The sequence below is a fragment of the Amblyomma americanum genome, chromosome 4, assembly GCF_052857255.1.
Source record: "Amblyomma americanum isolate KBUSLIRL-KWMA chromosome 4, ASM5285725v1, whole genome shotgun sequence".
In the NCBI taxonomy this organism is placed as follows: domain Eukaryota; kingdom Metazoa; phylum Arthropoda; class Arachnida; order Ixodida; family Ixodidae; genus Amblyomma; species Amblyomma americanum.
Window position 1 is genome coordinate 175,935,572 of NC_135500.1, and position 23,089 is coordinate 175,958,660.

General features: G+C 48.2%; 2 protein-coding genes across 2 annotated transcripts; both read right to left on the reverse strand.

Annotated features, from left to right (window-relative positions):
* Window positions 1–642: 642 nt before the first annotated feature.
* On the reverse strand, window positions 643–11,989 carry LOC144130459 (acetylcholinesterase-like). Its single transcript, XM_077664379.1, has 4 exons — window positions 11,795–11,989; window positions 4,766–4,860; window positions 3,349–4,000; window positions 643–800 (listed from the first exon to the last, which is right to left on the reverse strand). Exons 2-4 carry the CDS (start codon window positions 4,821–4,823, stop codon window positions 659–661), a joined length of 852 nt encoding a protein of 283 aa, XP_077520505.1. The 5' UTR covers window positions 4,824–4,860; window positions 11,795–11,989; the 3' UTR covers window positions 643–658.
* Window positions 11,990–13,157: 1,168 nt separating this feature from the next.
* Window positions 13,158–21,944, reverse strand: LOC144130460 (acetylcholinesterase-like). Its single transcript, XM_077664380.1, has 3 exons — window positions 21,894–21,944; window positions 19,875–21,386; window positions 13,158–13,304 (listed from the first exon to the last, which is right to left on the reverse strand). Exons 2-3 carry the CDS (start codon window positions 21,347–21,349, stop codon window positions 13,163–13,165), a joined length of 1,617 nt encoding a protein of 538 aa, XP_077520506.1. The 5' UTR covers window positions 21,350–21,386; window positions 21,894–21,944; the 3' UTR covers window positions 13,158–13,162.
* Between the last annotated feature and the right edge of the window lie 1,145 nt (window positions 21,945–23,089).

Genomic DNA, 23,089 nt, shown 5'->3' on the forward strand with positions numbered 1-23,089 from the left:
CACAGCTAGCTGTTGAGTACGTGTTACAGGCAGTCAAACTTGACAATACATGTTTGCTCTGTTTTCCGTTTGCTGTTGTTGCCCTGTAGAGGGAGCTGCGGGTCCTTGTCAAGCTACCGTTTTCAAGCAGCTTTTACTTACAGCCTCCTCCATCATCTCGATAGAATTAAACAGTATTCTTCTTATTATAATATTATTAAAATTAGTTAACTAAGTACAGAGTACGGAGAGCAGGGGCGTGATGTGACTGGTATTATGTGTAGTTGAGCAATTAAAGGCATTGCTGCACAATGTTTCATGGCTATGCAGAGTGCAGACCGGGAAGCACCATGTGCTCACTGCCTACTAGCTAATCACTCTTTGTTCACTATCGTCAACAGCTTAGAGGAGTTAGTCGGTTTAGTAGAGTTATCAACTGTGTGTAGGGCACTGGCACGAAAACATGCATGGGTGTGCACCTAGGCATACGGTAAATTAGCTGTAAGTTAGGCAATGCAAATAAATTGCCATTTGATGGAAATTACCATTTTGAAGATGATTATTTACAGTAACTTAAGAAACCAAGAAGGTCTGTGCTTGTCTGCCCTCAGCGATCATCAATATGAAACTCATTTATTGACTTTCAGAAACTGATGTGTTTATTGCCCCATCCAGGAATTCACTTTAAGTGCTTCTTCCAGAAATCGCAATTCCTGCAGCCGATATTCCGATGCAACGAATAATTTCCAGGCTGGAGCCAGAGCGCCGCTGGATCTTCTGGCGTGTAGGCTGGCCATTCAACTCCATCGATGACTGGCGTTCTGGAGGCAGGACACCGTACAATTAGATGGTTGGAGGATATATAAGAACAGATGTGCGTTAATTCCCTGAATAAAAACAACTGCTAAATTCGGCAGGCTACTCGCCATATCATTTAGCTGTGCTGATCATACTGCACATACAGTTTTATAAAGGCTGTTACAAAGTAAACACAAAGACAACTACTTCCTTGTTGAAACGATAAACATGGACTCTCTTGCGACGGTATTCACATTCGACGCATCCTGAGCTTGTTCAGAATTTCACTACCTGCACTGAAACTTCACACAAGTTGTGTGATCAAGCCCGACAGCTCTTTCATAATGTCGCCTTCTCCAGCAGAACGTTCCGATTTTCCTGGCTTCGGTCCAAGTGAATAACGTGGCACTACAAAAGAAAAACATTTGACGCGAGCGCTACGATCACTTCCTTTTTTTTTTCTGTCAACATCCGACGAACACGCTTTTCAACCGCCCCATAATGTAGCTCCCCGAGATCCAACAAACCTCAACATTGCTGATACGCACATCAAAGGTAGAGGCTTTCTGCATGACCAGAAACACCTCTTTTTGTAGCAAGCTTCCTGAATCCCTGCTACCCGTCATGGGAGAAACCACGCAACTATCTCACCGCGACGAACGCGGCTCCTGTCACGCCCAGAGCAATAACACCTCAGCCTCATTTTGCACACACCACCATCGCCTTAGCAATAACCGGATGCAGTAGAAGCCTTGATGTCCTTAGAGTGCTGGCCTTTTTGGACAGGTTTCAGATACTGACGACTTTATTTGCCCTCGTCTATCTTATATTTTCGCCAAAGTTTTATTGTCCTAAAGTGCTATTTACTCTAAAGTAAATACAAGTGTATGAATAGGGACTCAAACTTTATACGACACCTTTCTACATAACTTTGCCGTTTGCGTTCCGGGAGGAACCCTTGCAAGCCTTTCTTCTTGAGTCCATCCGCGCCCCCTTATCAAGCCTATCTCCCCTGGCGACGTTTTCCCTCAGTTTCGCCCGCTGAAGTATGGCTTAGAGCTTAGGAACGTTATTACTGCGCCGCTAGCCAATATCGTTTCGTCAGCAGCAGCGACAGGTAGTAACGAATGCAATCACCGGAGGGATGGAGATGCAAGTTCCGGAGGCGTGCTGACTTACCATCCTGATTTAGAGAAGAGAGCGCGATCGAAGGAAGATGTAAAGAACAGAAAGGAATAAAATGAAGGGAGGGATAAAGGTGGAAGTACAGAATAAATATAATTTAGAGCAAGACAGCTTAGCGCACCTCCGTAAATATGTAAGAACAAAAACTATCGTTGTGTTCAATATACACAGCTAACCAGGGAACTCCTGAACTCAGACTTGATGGTGCTGATAATGATGACAGCGAAAACAGTTCTCGCTAGCTCTCGCACATAAACGCCATGCGTTTTGTTCTGCTTCTTGCGAATATATCTGTTTGGTTCCTGGACACCGGGTGGAGGTCTAAATCCAGACCGCGGCGGCGACATATCGGTGGAGAAGAATTCGAAGAACATCCATTTAGAGATTTCATTTAATACTAAAAAGCTTAAGTAGTCACGATTGTCCAAGAACACTGCACAGTGACGCGTCTCTTGCAGGTAGAATACCCTATTGATGAGCTTATGAAAAGAATTGCTTGCAAGGAGGCTACATTTGCTAGAAATGTACTTGCCATAGATTACCAGTAATTCCCTTTAAAACATAGCATTTCTCCGATCTTCGTTTTTAGGAAACAAACGCCCAAGCTAGTAATGAGTGGACGTGAGATCCTGCAGTACTCTTATCTCTAAACATATGAGTAACATTGATATTGCAAAGCCCCTTCCCTTGGAATAATAGCCTCTTGTGCTGGGTGCACTACGTACCGTCGGGAGCAAATGTCATGTATACCACCGGTGGTTTGGGTAAAGAGTATCGCAGCACCAAGTTTTCAGCGTGTTTGATAAGCAATAGCTTCACCAATCTAAACGACGATAAATGCGGATATCCGTATCACAAATACGGATAAAATCGGGCCCTCTTACGGTGCCTTCGTACAAGACATGGCTGTGGCGGGGCTGTGCAAAGCACCCTAATGAACGAATTGGCGAAGTTCACGTGATATATTCTAGTTTCGCTTGCAACAGTGCTTAAATTTCTTAAGCGCATAAGCATGGATATGCCCTACTCTGAAACGCTTATGATTGAGATTTCGTTATTCAACCTGCCTTTAGTTCTAGTTGAGCACATAATATATTTCCTTTCTACACAAAAGTTAAAACGCGGCAAAGCTTTGCATGCAATTAGATAACATGTAATGCTGATCACAGTTACGTTTTTTTCTGAAATTACCAGGCAGCTTTGTTTGTTTCCGAGGCTTGTTGTGGAGCCGTTATGACATCCCTATGCACAAAATCTCCAGAACTTTTCAAGAGCTTTTCTTTCTTTAGGGTTGCCCTAATTGCTCTACTTGCGCCTTAGCAGCAAACCGCGTTGCCTGCTTGCTTCTGCCAACGACGCTACTCTACGACATTGAAAAATACTTACCCCGTCTTGGCGAAACTTGTGATTGCTTTCATCACGATCTTGGTGAATTCCCGGTCTTCGTCTGTGAAGTACTCAGGGGTCATGATCGGAACTCCGAAGTAGAAGACAATATCGGCTGTGTGCGGCACCCCAACCCACTTCGGGAACGGATACATAGCCGACCTGTAGCCGAGTACTGAAAAGTAAACCGAGTTACCCCACCCAGAAAAGTCATCTGCGAAAAACTTCATGGGACAGATGAACTGGGCGTCTCCTATAAATGCAGTGTGCAGTTCCCTTAAAGTCCGCTTATCGGCTTTGGTGGTATCGTTCACGTAAGTCTCCAGTGTAGGAGCAAACTTGTCAGGAAGCCAAGAATGTGCCACAAAGCGCAATACTTTCCTCAGCTCGTCCTCACTAATGTCTTCAAGGTTTTCTGATAAAATGCGGGTGTCAGGAAAAGCCACGATTATGAAGTTACCCTCATCGGAAGTTATTCCCAGCATGACGTCGACATGGTTCAAATGACCTGATCTTATTGCAACTGTGGGGCGCTCGGGAAAGAATGCGTTCGGATGCGAAGGAATGAAATTGTAAACCTTGGCTGCCGAGACGTTGTAAGTGGCGTCACAAAGCTCCTCCGCCGGCTTCGAGCGGAGACAGTCGAGGACATCTGTAGGATAGGAGGAGAGGTCTTTGTAAGCTGAAGCACAGCCGACAAGCTCGGCAACTTTGTTGCCCTTTGTCAAGCTTTCAAGGGTTGAATCTACGAGGCCATCAGTGTCGTAAACGCCGCTCATTAAAATCACTCTTTGAAAGAAACCCCTGCTAAGGGGAGACAGAATATGTGTGCTAACGGCGAACGAGCCGGCACTCTCTCCGAATACGGTAACCTTTGACGGGTTACCCCCGAACGCTTGAATATTGTCATGAACCCATCGCAGCGCCAAGTTCTGGTCCATGAGCCCCATGTTTCCTTGTGCTTCCGGTACAGCGGCGTTAAGGAAACCGAAAATATTTAGACGGTAATTGAAGGTGACCACCACGACGTCGTAGTCTGCGGCCAGAACAGAGCCGTCGTACCAGTGCTGGTAAGCCGAGCCAAACGTGAAGCCACCACCGTGTACCCAGAACAGGACTGCCTTGAGTGGCCTCGAGCTCGCTGGGGTCCACACATTGATGTAGAGGCAGTCCTCAGACTGTTCGACATAAGGCGCAAACTCTTTGGTGAAGATCTTTTGAATGCAAGCAGTTTTCGGTGACGTGGCGTTGTACACACCGGACCATGGATCGGCTGGAACAGGATCCTTAAACCGAAGATTGCCGACAGGTGGCCGGGCGAAGGGTATGCCCATGTACACTTCGACCGTCTTCCCGAGCACTTCTACGGCGCGGCCTTGGACGTCTCCGTTTTTGATCGAAACTATTGGAGACTCACCAGCGTCTATTAGCTTCACAAAGAAGACCACCAAACTGTACTTCAGCAAAGGGCGCATCCTGGTGAATACTTGATTTTCTGTGCATAAGAGGCAACTGAAAACGAAAAAAGATGGTATGTTTCATATCCATATGTAAAATATACGGAGAAAATTAGCGTTGATGTCACCAAATAGAGACCAAATATTTTATTGCCGCTATTGTTCTGAAATTCAAAGACCTAAATTGTTAGCCTAAAGTGCAAATTTTGCTCACATCTAATTACCTCATGATTATGCTGTAATGCTTCTGGAGTGGAGTGAAGAGTTCCGGATTTCAGGCATCATGCGTGTTACGTTCTGAGCACTAAAATTCTTCTTGCGCATCAAGAAAAGTCTGCATACGCTGCGACAGGTATATATAACAGTTAGCAGAAAGTGCAAGAACTTTGACAGAGGCAAATTTCCGTAGCCTGTTCGGCCTGAAAATTCCTCATTTTTAAATAAACTATTAGAACTGCTGTAATGGGAGCATCTGCTTCACTGCAACTGGACTTGATGATTGCCAATGCGTCATGAAAATGTGCACACCAGTACGTTTATGCAAGAATTCGAAAACAGCATCTCACGTACTTGAAAGGCGAAAATGGCGCTGTATCGATCGACGGCTGCCGGCGCCACGTCAGTCCTGCTTTGCGGTTGGTGCAAGCTGTCGGTGCCTTTTTATATTGCCCTACCAATTATTCACGCTTCTCAAGAGCAAAAGAAGATTTTAAAAAAGGAAACCACGCATAACAGATCTGACACTGAGACCTGATAAATGAGGAACTTCACGCGTTCGGACAGTTTCGGCGCCTTGTGTTTGCTCAGGTTCCCGCATTAACATACCGGACTTCTTGTTGCAAGGACGGCTGCATCCACTAGGTGCCGTCGTTAAAGCCAGTTGAAGGTCAAATTTCCACACATTAGGCCGCATTGTGTTGCAGCGTACACGAAATTTGGATAATAAAATGAATGTGGATTAGCTGAGCTAATCAAGGATATACAAAGCGAAAGCTGTCGGCGTTCTGAGAACGTTCTAGACGCCGACGATTTTGAGGCAAGGAAGGGCGCATGTGCTATGCCCTTAGGGGCTGCGCAGCGGTGGTGGATATGAGCCACGTAGCGGCCACTCGCCTTGGGAGAAGGCGCAATAGAAGGAGAATACGCGGCTGGTAGCCGCGTGTATAGCAAGCGGCATCTTCAGAGCCTACGGGAAGCTGCTTCTACCGACCCTGAAGTCATTGCCTGGCGTGAGGCTGCCTGTGTACGTAAGAATGAAGCGTGAAGAGCTACGGGCGTGTCGGAGACGCCCGAGGTACACGTGAAGAACTTCTCGCCAAGCGTCTTCACCTTCCACCAGCCTCGTCTTCTTCTTAGATTGCGCCTTCTCCTAAGGCGAGCGGCCGCTCCGCGGCTTATAATCTCAGCCGCGGCGCAGCCGCTGAGCATTGCGCGTGCGCAGTAAGGTGCATAGATAAGCGATGACGTCACGCGCGGCACTGCATAGAGACAGCGAGGCGGCGGTGCGCGGCGAAAACCTCCGACTCGGCGCAGCTGGTTGCCATGGCTACGGCGCACGCGCAGAAGTGACTAGCGCGGACCGCCTGAAATGCGCTGCTGACTAGACTAGTGCAGCTTTCGCTACAAAATAAGTGCGCGGGACGATCACACTGAGTGAATGATAGTGAACAGGATTGGCAGCTGTGCTTTGCATATGGTTTTAGACACGCCGCGATTGTTCTGCTCAGCGCATGTCGGTGGCCATTGCGTGGTCCTCGCACGTCATGCACAACCTGCGATGTCTTACGTTGACCCTCCGCAGTAGCTCAATGCTGCTACCACGTTCGGATACTGACCCTGAGTACGTGGTATTGAATCTCCGCAGCAGTGGCAATTTCCTAATGGATGGGTAGTGCAAAAAACGCCCATGTTATGCGCGATGGCAGTGACAATCTGCGTTACCGGATACCAAGCAGTCGAAATTAATCCGGAGCCTCCCAATACTGCCACCTTTTCTCTCTTCATTCTTTCATTCCCTGCTTTATTCCTTCGCTCATAGCGCGGTTGAGGTGCCCTTTAACATCTGACAGTGATACAGTTAATGTGCGTTTTGTTTCCTCAAAACGAAATAAAAAGGAAATAAAAAAATTATGACGCTGCTTAACGCACCTAGAGATCAAAACGTGGTAGTGGTGTGTTGTGGATTCTTCGCTCAAGGACGAAAGTTGATGCACACGACGACATTCAAATCACAGCGGCAGAGACTGACAGTTAAACACGCGGGGTTTTTAGCTACTGCGATGGCGTAGCGGTCTATTGCGGTAGCCAGTGAAGATGGTCTGTGCGCGCCGCCGCGAATTTAAAGCCCACTCGCGGTCGTCACGGGTTTTATTTTATTCTTTCATTACGTACTCCGCCCAGCTCACACTCTAACGGTTCCTGCACGTTTGCCATCTCCAGTAAGTGATGTCGATACTGCCGCAGCCTCCCAGCTTCTCCCTTGTTGGTAGAGTTGGAAATTTGTCGACATCGTGTGATTGGTTCCTTGATGCCCCGCGACCTTGATGACACCACAACTCTCTCGACAAATCACTAGATTTCGTGACAGAGAACACCCGGGTTTTGCCACGATGTCAGCCTGAACATACTATAATTGGTTTTTGGGGGGAAAGGAAATGGCGCAGTATCTGCCTCATATATCGTTGGACACCTGAACCGCGCCGTAAGGGAAGGGTAAAGGAAGGAGTGAAAGAAGCAAGGAAGAGAGAGGTGCTGTAGTGGAGGGCTCCGGAATAATTTCGACCACCTGGGGATCTTTAACGTGCACTGACATCGCTCATCACACGGACGCCTTAGCGTTTTTCCTCCATAAAAACGCAGCCGCCGCGGTCGGGTTCGAACCCGGGAACTCCGGATCAGTAGTCGAGCGCCCTAACCACTGAGCCACCGCGGCGGGGCAACAGCCTGAACGCTAAAAATAGATTTGAGGAAAGGAAAGGCGCAGTGACTGTGAAACTTCTCTGTGGACGCTTCGGCCACGCCTTCAGAGAACGAATGAAGGGGGTGAAGGAAGGAAAAAAGTGAAATAAGCGCCGTAGTGGATGGCTGCGGAATATGCGGCCCTCCTGTGGTTTTTACCCTACACTGACATAACCAGCACACAGGGGGCTACACAGGTGGTTCTGCAGCGTGCGCCTGTTCTATCTCTTTCTCTTGCCTCCCAATCCGTTCAACTCTCTTCTATTGATAGCAGTGATAGCAGCCCGCTTCGTCCCAGTCGACCGGCCCGTGCACTTTTGTTCTAGAACGCAACAATGTTCGAGCTGAAGTTCGGAGGAAAAGCTGAGCGCGCGGTCACATTAATTAAGGGTTGTTCGATAGAGGTCACACCGTCACACCCCAGTAAACCAATGAGAGCGGGGTATGACGTCCGACACAGAGAGCCGAGGGGTCGGCGAGGTTCTTCAAGTTGCGCAGCAGTCGGACCGTATGGAAAGTTTCCACTGTTTAATGTGGTTGCAAAGGAGGGGGGACAAGAAGCGTTGAAGTAGCGCTTCTCATAAACAAAGAAGCTGGAAGACAGATTCGTGCTTAATGCAATGGTGCTTGAAGAGCTGCGATTGAGGGCTAAGTGATTTGTAACGGCTTCGCGTTCGGGTTCCTAACTCGAGTTTAGGTGTTTGCAATTTTTCTTTGACCATTCAGCCACTTACCCACATGCTTGACATGCAAGCTATTATAAGGACATAAACACCACTGCCATTTCCTTAGAGCCAAGTACGGCAAAGGAGCGCCAGGTAGTAATACCCAGTACAAAAAAAGTAAATGCAGATAGAAAATAAAAAATATAAGATTAAGAAATAAAAATTAAAATTAGGAAAAATTAAGTAAGAATGAGAAAAAAAAGAGAATCTAAAAGGCAAGTAAAAGTAGGAAGTATCAGCGCAGCTTTACCCGAAATGTTGGTGAAACGTTGTTGAAACGTTGAAGCATTACTCAAGCATTACAGAACTTTTTTCTTTTAGCACACAGTTGCTTCATATGCAAACATGGTGCTCCACAGGCTTTCTTTTTTCTTTTGTGTGCATCTTAAATACTAGGCTAAATCAACAAATTCCTGCGGAAGAGACAGTTGCAAAAAGCGGATATATTACTGCACGCTGACAGAATGTTCTGCGGTGCGATTTGCCTGAACCAGTCTAAAGTATTACAAGGAAATGTCGATTCCAAAACCCCTAGTCATAAGAGTTCGCACGAAAGTATGCAAAAATTGTGTATTCCTAAAACAGGATTCCAAAAGTGCTTTAACGCAATACAGACCAGAAGGTCATCCATCCATCCATCCATCCATCCATCCATCCATCCATCCATCCATCCATCCATCCATCCATCCATCCATCCATCCATCCATCCATCCATCCGTCCGTCCGTCCGTCCGTCCGTTTGTCCATCCATCCATCCATCCATCCATCCATCCATCCATCCATCCATCCATCCATCCATCCATCCATCCATCCATCCATCCGTCCGTCCGTCCGTCCGTTTGTCCATCCATCCATCCATCCATCCATCCATCCATCCATCCATCCATCCATCCATCCATCCATCCATCCATCCATCCATCCATCCATCCATCCATCCATCCATCCGTCCGTCCGTCCGTCCGTCCGTTTGTCCATCCATCCATCCATCCATCCATCCATCCATCCATCCATCCATCCATCCATCCATCCATCCATCCATCCATCCATCCATCCATCCATCCATCCATCCATCCATCCATCTATCCGTCCGTCCGTCCGTCCATTTGTCCATCCATCCATCCATCCATCCATCCATCCATCCATCCATCCATCCATCCTTCCTTCCTTCCTTCCTTCCTTCCTTCCTTCCTTCCTTCCTTCCTTCCTTCCTTCCTTCCTTCTTCAGCCGCCGCGGTGGCTGAGTGGTTATGGCGCTCGGCTGCTGGCCCGAAAGACGCGGGTTCGATCCCGGCCGCGGTGGTCGAATTTCGATGGAGGCGAAATTCCAGAGGCCCGTGTATTGAGCGATGTCGGTGCACGTTAAAGAACCCCAGGTGGTCGAAATTTCCGGAGCCCTTCACTACGGCGTCTCTCATAGCCTGAGTCGCTTTGGGACGTTAAACCCCCATAAAACCAAACCTTCCTTCCTTCCTTTCTTCCTTCCGTCCGTCCGTCCGTCCGTCCGTCCTGTGGCCCTACAGAGCTCACGTACGCAAACGTGAGTAGTCCACATAGCCTACGCTCCGGTCATTTAAAACACTTTTAGTTATACGTACGCGACGAACGCAGCGCGTTGTTCATAGCGCCATCTAATAACATATACAGACACTACTGTGGCCACTCTAATACAAGACTACTCAAAACCAATCCAGTCGAACTGCGTCGGAGCATTGCTGTTCGGAAGTTCTACGGGCTATAGGTGGCGCGTGTGGCAATCCAGTATTGCTCCCGGGGAGATGCTCCGTGCGGCCGTATAGCAGGACTATTCCATGAGCGCAGCGTTCGGCCGGTCTTTTCGTTGTGCACTTCGCTCGCAAACAACCATGCCGCCGTCTTTTACATGGTCATTGGGTCTGGGACACATAATGAAACATATTGGACAAGAGAAGACGATAATCTGGTGCTTGTTGAAGGCGAAGAAGTCCTGAACGCTGGCCACCTCATTTGCTGTGGCTTAAAGGATTGCTTCCCTGCGTCTGTGACAGTGCAAGGCCTGTGCTTGCAAACATCGCACCTGAAGCAGAAGCCGCACGAAGTTAGGCGCCGCATGCGGTAACCGAGGCACAATCTCGTTTCATAGGCAGTGCGGTCTTAAGCGTTGCCCGAATAGGGCCAATGCGCGCAGTGTAAAAAGAGCATGCATGCAGCGGCGGATGAAATGAAGCGAAATCCTAAAACACGTACTGATATTTGCGCACGAGCGCAGCCGAGCAGAAATAACCACGCGGCCATGATTGCCTTGGCCGTAAAAAAGCAGCTCCGATATGGGTTCAGTTCAATTGCTCCGCAGCACGCCACTCGACTGATGTACAAATGTCATCGAGTATGTACAAGTCCAGCAATTTCGGACAAATATTTTGAAAATTGCAAAATTGTGCGCCACTTTCATGGTAATATTGATTGTAATGGTCCATTTTTTTATATGTAGCAAGAGGTTTCTTTTAAAGTGTCTCCATCGGTTGCATCGAACATATAAGGCTCCCATAGAAAACCAATTAGGAACGCTTTTGACGATAGCAAAAACGTTAATAAGAAAATCAAGACTGCCGTCGGTTTATCTGTAGTTATAATGATTGTTATAGTGCAATTTCGCATTATATGAAAAGATTGCGTTCATAAATGGTTTCCTGCTGACAAATTATTTTGCCCAGAATTGCTGGGTATGCATTTACTACGTTTTTGGCAGCGTACGTACACGTTTGCAGCACACGTAACGATGTTTCCGCTGGCAGCGTCATTACGGGAGAAAGTCTTGCACGAAAACTGTAATGAAAATCATTGTCGTTTGCGAGCAGTTGCAGTATTTGCTTTCGTTTCTAGGATTTAACGTCTGAGAGCGACTCAGGCTATGAGAGACGCTGTAGTGAAGGGCTCTGAATTAATGTAGACCATGTAGGGTTGTTTAACGTGCGCTCACATTGCACAGCACAAGGGCATTTTTTACATTTAGCCCGCGACCTTGCCATCATCACCCGAACGCCAAAGCCACTGAACCCCCGCGCCGGGTACCGTCATACTAAAGAGCAGCTGTTAGTGGGCAGAAAAGATCACACGATTCTCCATTTATACAAAGCAACAGCTTGACACTAACTTCCCTGCTTCCATATCGAGCGCGCTCATCGTCGCATTTCATTGCAGCTCCGTTCCACATTGTGAGATCTGCATTTGTCGATCGCTCATTCCTCGCTCACACACACTGTAGAAATATTGGCGCTAGACAGTCTATTTGAGCTAGCGTAATAGTTAGATGAATATCGCCTCGCTTACCAATACGGCTCCAATAGAAGTCGTTCTTCGCAAAGTGGGCACTGCACACCTTCATCGGCCGTGTCACACGTTTCCCGATGCTCAGCCTAATCACACACTGCTTCTTCAGACGGGCGTCAGCGGGAAAAGAATGCCGACTTGTTCGTCCCCGCACTGCCCGGTTCGTGCACTGCGGCACGCAGCACACCCTGTTGCTCTTGTACGTTCTAGTTTCCTTCGCACACAGCCTGAAAACGCCGCTGACGCGCAGCACGAACAAACATAGTGAAAAACTGCATTGTCCTAGCTGCCGCACTCACGCCTGCTCGCGCCGATCATCTCAGTGACGTTTCTCACCCTCGCCGGTGTGCGGCGCCACCATCTGCGCTACATCGTCAGGCTTAACAGCTGGAAAATCACCCTTCTCTCTGAAAAACAACAACAATTTGTCTCTTGAAACTTTTTGCGAGGGTAAGAATGGGCAAATTGAAGGCGAATACAACAGTTCAGAGCACGATATCGCGTCGAGGGATTAGCGACGAAGCTGCTATCGCTGTGAAGCGGGCGGGTAGGGCGTCGCCATGTTGTCAACGCTACATGTGCAAAAAACGCAAAGACCACAGCGATGAAATCCGAATCTTACGTCCGTCAGTGAGACTCAAGCAGACCCTTTGCCTTCTGCGCATGCGCACCGGTTACCCGTTTGAGCTCTACGTACATGAAACTAATACTCTCGAACTATTCGTCACCAGAGGTTTCTCGGGAAGAGCAACCTTGGTCTCACAAGCCCCACTGGTGGCTGTGTTTGAAACTTTTGTTTGAAATAATTGATCACGGGTAGGGCCGCGCGGGGGCCCAGATTCCTAGAGGACTGAACATATTTGCTTCGATAAAGTTTTCACCGTCGCTACCACCTGTCGGGGGTTAACCTTAACCGTTTAACCATTGCGCCAGGACGGATATGAAGACTCCCGGCGATCTATGAATGCAATATAGAGAATGAGAATTGCCCATTTATGGGTATTTGCCCTTTAAAGCTATCGCGTCATACCCTTAAGGCAGAGACTGACGCGAACTCCGTTTCTTTTTTTGCCAAGGGATCGAAAACGTTGGAGCAAGCGTACCGGCATGCTGAGTAATACTATGTTGAGTGTTGCTTACATTTTAAAAACTGAAGTTCCTAAAAAAACCTGTCTATACGGCAAACAACTTGTAAATAAGGAAATGTAAATAAATGCTATTTGATAGAAAGAACCATTCCAAGGATGAATATTTGTAGTAATTTACAGAGTCAACAAGGGTCGTGCTTGTCTTCCCTCAGTGATCACCAATATGAAACTCTGTAATTGCTTTCGAGAAACTGATGTGTTTATTGCCCCATCCAGGAACTCACATTAAATACTTCTTCCAGAAATCACAGTTCTTCTGCCCGATATTCCGGTGCAACGAATAATTTCCAGGCTGGAGCCAGAGCGCTGCTGGATCTTCTGGCGTGTAGCCTGGCCATTCAACTCCATCGATGACTGGCGTTCTGGAGGCAGGACACCGTACAATTAGATGGTTGGAGGATATATAAGAACAGATGTGCGTAAATTCCCTGAATAACAACTGCCGCTAAATTCGGCAGGCTACTCGCCATATTATTTAGCTGCGCTGATCATACTGCACATACACTTTTATAAAGGCTGTTACAAAGTAAACACAAAGACAACCACTTCTTTGTCGCAACGGTAAACATGGACTCTCTTGCGACGGTATTCACATTCGACGCATCCTGAGCTTGTTCAGATTTTAACTACCTGCACTGAAATTTCACACAAGTTGTGTGATCAAGCCCGCCAGCTCTTTCATAATGTCGCCTTCTCCAGCAGAACGTTCCGATTTTCCTGACTTTGGGCCAAGCGAATCAAGTGGCACTACAAAAGAAAAACATTTGAGGCGAGCGCTGCGATCACTTCCTTCTTTTTTTTTTTGTCAATATCCGACGAACACGCTTGTCCACCGACCCATAATGTAGCTCCCCGAGATCCAACAAATCTCAACATGGCTGATACGCACATGAAGGGAAATTTTTTCTGCATGACCGGAAACACCTCTTTTTGTAGCAAGCTTCCTGAATCCCTGCTACCCGTCATGGGAGAAACCACGCAACTATATCGCGCGACGAACGCGGCTCCTGTCACGCACAGAGCAATAACACCTCAGTCTGCTTTTGCACACACAAGCATCGCCTTAGCAATAACCGGATGCAGCAGACGTCTGGACGTTCCGAGAGTGCCGGTCTTGTGTTCCAGATTTCGATGACTTTATTTGCTCCCGTCTATATTTTTCATAGAAGGCAAGCGTAGCAGAGGTTGGCAGAAAGTTAGGTGGGTGGGTGAGATTAAGAAGTTTGCGGGGTTGCGGTGGCCTTAGCTGCCAAAGGACAGGGTTAATTGGAGAGTCATGGGAGAGGCCTTTGCCCTGCAGTGGGCGTAGTCAGGCTGATGATGATCATGATATTATATTGTCGTCGAAACTCCAAAATAAATAGCAGTGTATTAATAAGGCACTGAAATCTCATACGATGCCTTTCTACATATCTTTGCCACTTGAGTTCCAAAAGGAACCCTTGCATGCCGTTCTTCTTGAGTACAACCGCGCACCCTTGTCAAGCCTATCTCGCCTGGCGACGTTTTCCGTCAGCTTAGACCGCTGAGGCCCGACTAAGACCCTTGGAAAGTGACTGCTGCGCCGCTAGCCAATTACGTGTCATCAGCAGCAGCGACAGGTAGTAAGGAATACAATCGCCGGAGGGATGGAGATGCAAGTTCCGGAGGCGTGATAACCTACCATCCTGATTTGGAGAAGAGAACGAGAACGAAGGAAGATGTAAGTTGACGTGAGAGATAAAGGTGGAAGTACAGAATAAATATAAGTTAGCGCAAGAAAGCTTTCTCTATCTTTATAACTATGTGAGAACCAAAACGATTGTTTATTCAACACACGCAGCTAACAAATAAACTCCTGAAGTTGTGCAGTATTGCCGAATAAGCCTTAATAATGTTAATGATGACAGCGAAAACACTTCTTGCCAGCTATCGCACACAAACGCCATGTGTTTTGTTCTGGTTCTTCGGAATATATCTGTTCGGTTCCTGGACACCGCGTGGAGCTCTAAATCTAGACCACGGCGGCAGCATATCGATAGAAAAGAATTTGAAAAAATTCCATTTACAGAGATTTCATTGCATATTAAAGAGCTTAAATAGTCAAAACTTTTCAAGAGCACTCTGCAGTGCCGTGTCACTTGCAGTTAGGATACCGTACTTACGAACTCATATATACAATTGATTGCAAGGAGGCTGGCTTTGCAGAAGGAATGTCCTTGCGCCTGGTCCCATAGATTACGAGTAATTTTCTTTAATTCACGTTCGTGGCCTTCGAACATCCCCACGCCAGCTCCACCTATTCAAGTCTCTCACACTCTACCAACGACGTGGCGAGGTCGAGGTAGCCGGAGATTTCTGCGCTAGGTTAGCAAGGCCATCTACCCCATCCTCAACGCTGCTGTGCAGCGATGTTCCTTTTTCTCGGGATTCTCGGATGGACCTTCCCTTCTGTGTGGAGGAACTTGACGCCGCGCTGGCTGGTTGCAGACTGTCATCATCGCCGGGACCCGACGGTGTGCATTACTCTGCACTTGCAAACCTTGGGCAAGAAGCTAGGCGTGTACTTTTGGAGTATTACAACAAATCATGGAATGGGGGCACAATTCCAGACGAGTGGAAGTGCAGTCGTCTAGTTCCGCTCCTGGAACTAGGGAAATCCCCTCTTTACCTGACATCATACCATCCAATTGCACTTTCTAGCTGCCTTGGCAAAGTACTGCAAAGGATGGCGCTTACACGTATTGACGTGTACCTGGAGCGCTACCGTATATATCCGGCTATAATGTCCGGGTTTCGGCGTGGACGCCCTTCATTTGACGACGTGGTGCAACTGGTGTCATTCGTCCAGCGGCAAAAACATTTGAAGCGTTTTACCGCGGCTTTGGTCCTGGACATAAAGGGCGCATTTGACAATGTAACTCACCAGGCTAGTTTGGACGCTCTGGAAGCTGCCGAACTTGGTGGTCGCGTATTCTGCTGGATACGCAGTTATTTACCCAACAGATCTCTCTCTGTACAGACTCAGTATGGACGAATATCTTCTCATTTCACTTCCTGCGGAGTCCCGCAGGGTGGAGTGCTTAGCCCAACGCTGTTCAACCTTACAGTCGTAGGCCTTGTCGACTTACTGCTACAGTCTACGCAACTCTCATTCTTTGCGGACGGCATCTGTATCTGGGCATCCGGAGTTACGCGCCAACAAGTTCGACGAGCGAGACTTCAAAAGGTGTCAACTATTCTTGCGGCCTACCTCCACCTGCAAGGCCTAGATATTTCGACCGAAAAGAGCTCGCTTGTTGCGTTTACACGCAAGAACATGCCCCATGATACCGTATGTATAATCGGCACAGAAATACCCTATGAAAAGAGCCATCAGCTTCTGGGAGCAATCATCAACCGGAATTTACCCATATTTCATACATGAACAAGAGACTGACAGCGATTGCTCACGTTCTCGCCTTTCTTGGGGGACAATCCGGGGGGTGTCAGTGCGGTCGATGATGTTGCTGTACAACGCCTTATGGCTTATGTACAACGCCTTATGGGATTTCTTCGGTACAGCCTCCCTGCACTTGCAAACATTCAAAAAACCAAACACGAAGCCTACAAAGCCTTCAAGCTCAAGCTCTCCGCACCTGCCTAGGATTGCCGAAATGTGCTTCTACGACCGCAACTGTACTCGTCGCCCAGGAGTATCCGATCCCTGCCTACATTACAGCTGACGCATTGAGGGCACATTTTCGACACCTCTCCGGGGTTACCTCTCACCATCTTGCCGGTCTTCCAATTACAAGGCCAGGCACATCGTTTACAAACACCATTGATGCACATCGCGCCATTTAGCCATCCCAGTTCACACTCGCCTCTTGACCGTCCTCGTCACTTTGGAGCCTGCGCAATCCCCGTGTGCTTCTTTCAATATCTGGTAGCAGAAAGAAGATCAATTTATCGCCAACAGAACTGAAACAAGTTACTCTTGAATATTTCCACGAGCACTATGCGGGCCGGGTACCCGTCTACACCGACGGCTCAGCGAACCCCGTCAGTTCCTCGGGCTCCGTGGTCATCCCCGTAAGAACTACAGAAATCAGAGCTCGCAAAGCTCACAAGACTACTTTGGCCGGTGAAGAACTCACCACTTTTCGTGTCGACGTGGAACAGATCAATCGGCAGCGCCGTCAGCAGTGGTCCACTTTTATCGATTCCAACGCAGCCCTCCAAGGCTTATAAGCTGCTCTTCGCCATGGAGCCCATGAACAACTGGTCGCGGAGGTCCGACAACTACATCACTCTGCCATCAATAAAGGGCGCGACATTATCTACCAAGGGCTACTGGGACACAGCGGCATAGCAGGCAATCTCCGCGCGGACGAAGTCACTACGACGGCGATTCTGTGTCGATCCCCATTTCGAGATCAGACGCAGGGGGTAGGCTTCGTGCACTTTCGCGGGAAAACACGCTTGCCGCGTGGAATTCGGGACAATTTTCGAATTCCCGTTTAAAATCTTTGGACCTAGATCTAAAGCTCCGGCTGCCATCCGACCTACCACAAGGTGAAGCAACTTTGCCGTGTCGCCTGTGGAATGGCTGACAGCCCTGCGTGTGCCATCTGCGGGTGTGACGAGACTACAGGCCACATTATTTGTGAATGTCCTGCCTACAGCGCCGAACGAGCGTTTCTCTGCCGTGGGCTGGAGCTTATAGATCCACGCCCACTGAAGGAAATGAAGATTCTCGTCCACTGGCCGTTGCGATTGTCCAAGGCACTGCTGCGCTTTTTGAGAACTTCTTTCATGCACGATAGGCTGTGACTTAACCGAAGGATAGCTGACGTTTTCTTAGTGACTTAGTTTCCTGCTACTCTCCTTTCTCCTTCATTTTTTTTATCCCCTCACCCTTTTCCCCCTGTGCAAGGTAGCAAACCGATTTTTTTTTCAGGTGATGTTTATTGCCTCAGGGCATAAAGATTATGAAATGAGAGATAAGTAAGATGCTTAAATAAATGAAAAAACGTGGGCTGATCTAATGAAATCAAGTAGTGAACGATGACACGGACCCTGTGTCCAGGCAATATAGGAATCCGGATTGCCCGGTAAGAGACCCACCGCCGCCAGGTGCCGAATTCTCGTAGGCTTCAGCGCCGGACAAACCCACAAAAGGTGGCGGACATCCGCCTGACAGTCTCTCATATTGCAGACTGGACAGCCGGGGCGGGTATAAAAATCTTTGAAATGCGGCCACTTGCGTGTCACAGCTGGAGTTAGGGCAAACCCGACCCGTATCCTCCGAAGCGCAACCTCTGCACGGGTAAGACCACGGGGGAGGATTATTGCACACGGAGGGATTAGAGCACGTGTGCGGCGCCGGAGGTGTTCCTTTTTTGTTAAAAGGAGGCTAGTGTCATCCAGAGTGAGGACTCGAGGCAAAGACGAGGTTGGGGTCGAAAGGCGGGTCGCAGAATCTGCGCGGCTTTGTGCGCTGAGGAGGTCACGCGGGACCCACTCAATACGGATTTGCTGCGGGATGCGTGCCGCTAGACGATGTATGTCTTGGCAGATTTCTGGAGTGCGACTGACTCGTCGTAGTAGGCGTGTGACGTGAAGAGCGTGGGTGCAGATGACGATGCGGGCCGTTGGTAGCATGGGAACGGCGGCCACAGAGCAAAGTGCCTCTTGAACCGCAAGCATCTCCGCACAGGAGGAGGAAGGAGGTTCTGAGAGACGAAACATTGATGTTTTGTTCAGGGCAGACTTGCAAGGACAGTAAACTACCGTTGTTGTTACGCAGCCCTGGATGCTTGCGTCAACGTACATAACGATGGAGCCATGCGGCAGATTGACGTCTTGCTCTGTAATTCGGTGTCGAAACGACGATGCCGCGCGGGTAGATGATGGCCGACGTATATCAGTTGGTTTTTTGTCGCTTAGCTGCACAAAACGACAGGGAGGAAGAACTGGTGGGGGCGGCTGTAGAATGGAGTGCGATGAAGCACATGCCCTGAGTGCACACGTTGTGTGTGTAAGGTTTCACTTTAGGCGGCGAGCATCGCGTCGTTGCTGCACCAGCTCCGATTATTTTTCCGGTCAACCTCCCTGCCGTTTCTCTTCCTCTTCCTCTTTAATTCATAGCATTTCTCCGATATTCGTTTGTAGGAAACAAACTCCCAAACTAGAATTCAGCGGACATTTGCTCCTGCAGTTGTCTCTTATCGCTAAGCATTTGAGGAACACTGATATTGCAAGGTAACTTCCCTCGAAATCTTAGCCTCATGTTCTGGGTGTACGTAATGTCGGGAGCAAATGCAGTGCAGATTCATGGGACGTTTGGGTAAAGAGGGTAAAGAGTAACACAGCACCAAATCTCCAGCGTCATTGATAAGAAATAGAATAACGAACCTAAACGAGGAATGTATCATAAATACCGATAATAGCGGTCCCTCATAAAGTGCCTTAACAAAAGGCTCGACTACGGTGGGGATGTGTGTACAAAGCAATCTATTGAGCGAATTGGCGGTGTTCACGTGGTATACTAAAATTTCATTTCCAACATCGTTTAAATTTCTTAAGCGCATCAGCATCGATACGCCCTACTCTGAAACGTTTATAATTGAGAGATTTCCCTATTCAACCTGCCTTTAGTTTTAGTTGAGCGCATAATATACTTCCTTTCTAGACAAAAGTTCAAACCCGGCAAAGCTTTGCATGTAATAAGGTAATATGAAATGCTGATCACAGTTACGTCTTTGCCTCAAGTAACCAGGCAGCTTTGTCTGCTTCCGAGGAGTGTTGTGGAGCGCTTATGGCAGCCCTATGTTCAAAATCTGCAGAACTTTTCAAGAGCTTTTCTTGTTTTGGGTGCCCTACTCGCTCTACTTTCGTCTGAGAAGCAAAGCGCGTTGCCTGGTGGCTTCTGGCAACGACAGTACTGTACAGCATTGAAAAATACTTACCCCGTCTTGGCGAAACTTGTGACTGCTTTCATAACAATCTTACTGAAGTCTCGGTCTTCGTCGGTGAAGAACTCGGGGGTCAGCATCGGAACTCCGAAGTAGAAGACAATATCGGCTGTGTGCGGCACCCCAGTCCACTTCGGGAATGGAAACTTAGCCGACCTGTAGCCGAATACTGAAAAGTAAACCGAGTTACCCCACCCAGAATAGTCCTCCGCGAAAAACTTGCTGGGGCAGAAGAACTGGGCGTCTCCTATAAATTCAGTGTGCAGTTCCCTTAAAGTCCGCTTATCGGCTTTGGTGGTATCGTTCACGTAAGTCTCCAGTGTAGGAGCAAACTTGTCAGGAAGCCAAGAAAGTGCCACAAAGCGCAGGACTCTCCTCAGCTCGTCCTCGCTAATGTCTTCAAGGTCCTCTGATAGAATGCGGCTGTCAGGAAAAGACATGATTATGAAGTTACCCTCATTGGCATTTACACCGAGCATGACGTCGACATTACCGAAATGGCCTGATCTTAATGCAACTGTGGGGCGCTCGGGAAAGAACGCATTTGGATGCGAAGGAATGAAATTGTAAACTTTGGTTGCCGAGACGTTGTAAGTGGCGTCACAAAGCTCCTCCGCCGGCTTCGAACGAAGACACTCGAGGACTTCTGCAGGATAGGAGGAGAGGTCTTTGTACACTGAAGCACAGCCGAGAAGCTCGGCAACTTTGTTGCCCCTGGTCAAGCTTTCAAAGGTTGAATCTACGAGGCCATCAGTGTCGTAAACGCCGCTCATTAAAATCCCTCTTTGAAATAAGCCCCTGCTCAAGGGAGACAGAATATGGGCGCTAACGCTGAACGACCCGACACTCTCACCGAACACGGTAACCTTTGACGGGTTACCCCCGAACGCTCGAATGTTGTCATGAACCCATCGCAGCGCCAGATTCTGGTCCATGAGCCCCATGTTTCCTTGTGCTTCCGGTACAGCGGCGTTAAGGAAACCGAAGATATTTAGACGGTAATTGAAGGTTACCACCACGACGTCGTAGTCTGCAGACAGCGCAGAGCCGTCGTACCAGTGCTGGTAAGCCGAGCCAAATGTGAAGCCACCACCGTGTATCCACACCAGGACTGCCTTGAGTGGCCTCGAGCTCGCTGGTGTCCACACATTGATGTAGAGGCAGTCCTCTGACTGGTCGACATAAGGCGCAAAGTCTGTGCTGAAGATCTTCTGAATACAAGCAGTCTTGGGTGACGTGGCGTTGTACACACCGGACCATGGATCGGCTGGAACAGGATCCTTAAACCGAAGATTGCCGACAGGTGGCCGGGCGAAGGGTATGCCCATGTACACTTCGACCGTCTTCCCGAGCACTTCTACGGCGCGGCCTTGCACGTCTCCGTTTTTGATCGAAACTACTGGAGACTCACCAGCGTCTATTAGCTTCACAAAGAAGACCACCAAACTGTACCTCAGCAAAGGGCGCATCCTGGTGAAGATTTGATTTCCTGTGCATAAGAGGCAACTGAAAACAAAAAAAAAGATTGGATGTTTTATATTCCGAAATAAGAAACAAGGAGGCAATTAACGTTGATATCACCAAATAGAAGCATTATTTTATTGCCGCTCTTGTTCTGAATTTGAAAGCCCTTACTTGTTAGCCTAAAGGGCAAATTTTTCGCACTTTTAATTTCCTCGTCGTTATGCTCTAATGGTTTTAAAGCGGTGCGAAGCGTTCCGGATTTCACGCATGAGGCGTTCTGCGCACTAAAATTCTGCTTCCGCATCAACAAAAGTCTCCAAACGCTGCGACGGGTCTATATAACAGCATAACGAATGAGACCTTTGACAAAGAGGAAAATTTCCGTGGTTCGTTCGGCCTGAAAATTCCTCAATTTTAAACAAACTACTGGAACTGCTCTAATTGGAGCATCTTTGCTTTTCTGGAACGTTACTTGAGGGTTCTCAATGCGACATAAAATATGCACTCCAGTACATTTATGAAAGAAGTCTAAAATAATGTCTCACGTACCTGGAAGGCGAAAATTGCGTTGTATGGGTCGACGGCTGCCGTGCCCACGTCAGTCCTGCTGCAAGCTCTCGGTGTCTTTTTATATTGCCCTGCCAATTATTCACGCTTTTCAGGATCAAAAGAAAATTAAAAATAAAGAAAACCACGCTTAAGAGGGCTGACACTGAGACCTGATAAACGAGGAACTTCACGCGTTCGGGTACTTGCGACAGCTTGTGTTTGCGCAGCTACCCGCATTAACTATACCAGACTTGATGTTGCAACGACGGCTGCATCCACGAGGTGCCGCCGTTAAAGCCAGTTGAAGGTCGGATTTCCACATACGAGGCCACATTGTGTTACAGAGCACACTACATTTGAATAAAATAGACGTGCGCAGTACGATAACCCTGAGTGAATGACAGTAAACAACAGTGCCAGCTGTGCTTTGCAAATGGTTTGTAGACGCGCCACGACTATTCTGCTCAGCTCATCTGGGTCGCCATTGCGTAGACCTCAGATGGCATGCACCACCTGCGTTGTCTTGCCTTGGCCGACCGCAGTGGCTCAGTGGTGCTACCGCGTTGGTTACTGACTCTGAGTTGGTGGAATCAAATCTCCTTGCTACGTGTGGCCTCTCCGGTATGCGATGTCGATACTGCCGCAGCCTAGATTTGGAAATTTGTCGTCATCGTGTAATTGGTTCCTTGATGTCACGCGACCTTGATGACATCACAACTCTCTGGACAAATCATTACATTTCTTTACAGACAGCGCCAGGGTTTTGCCTCGATGTCAGCTTGAATTCCATCGAATTCAAAGGAGATTTGAGGAAATGAAAGCCGCAATAACTGTTTCACTTCTGTGTGGACGCAAGGAAAGAAAAGAGAAATAAGCGCCGTAGTGGAAGGCTGCGGAATATGCGGCCCCCTTGGGGTTTTCTACCCTACTATGACATCACCAGCACACAGGGGGGCACACAGGTGGTTCTGCAGCGTGCGTCTGTTCCATCTCTTTCTCTTGCCTCCCGATCCGTTTAACTCTCTTCCATTCGCACGTGGCAGTGATAGCGGTCCGCTTCGTCCCAGTCGATCGGCCCGGGCCCTTCCTTCTTTATCGCGACAACGTTACAGCTGAAGTTGGGAGTAGACGCCGAGTGGGCTGCCACATTAATACTGTATAGTTCGATAGAAGTCGCAACGCCACACCACAGTAAA

Bases quoted from the DNA above. Each gene is read 5' to 3' on its own strand.
- LOC144130460 (XM_077664380.1), bottom strand. From the start codon at position 21,349: ATGCGCCCTTTGCTGAGGTACAGTTTGGTGGTCTTCTTTGTGAAGCTA. The intron at 13,305-19,874 runs GTAAGTATTTTT...TCCTGCCTCCAG, and splicing joins ACAAGTTTCGCCAAGACGGG to AACGCCAGTCATCGATGGAG.
- LOC144130459 (XM_077664379.1), bottom strand. From the start codon at position 4,823: ATGCGCCCTTTGCTGAAGTACAGTTTGGTGGTCTTCTTTGTGAAGCTA. The intron at 4,001-4,765 runs GTGAGTCTCCAA...CCTATCCTACAG, and splicing joins TGTGAAGCTAATAGACGCTG to ATGTCCTCGACTGTCTCCGC. The intron at 801-3,348 runs GTAAGTATTTTT...TCCTGCCTCCAG, and splicing joins ACAAGTTTCGCCAAGACGGG to AACGCCAGTCATCGATGGAG.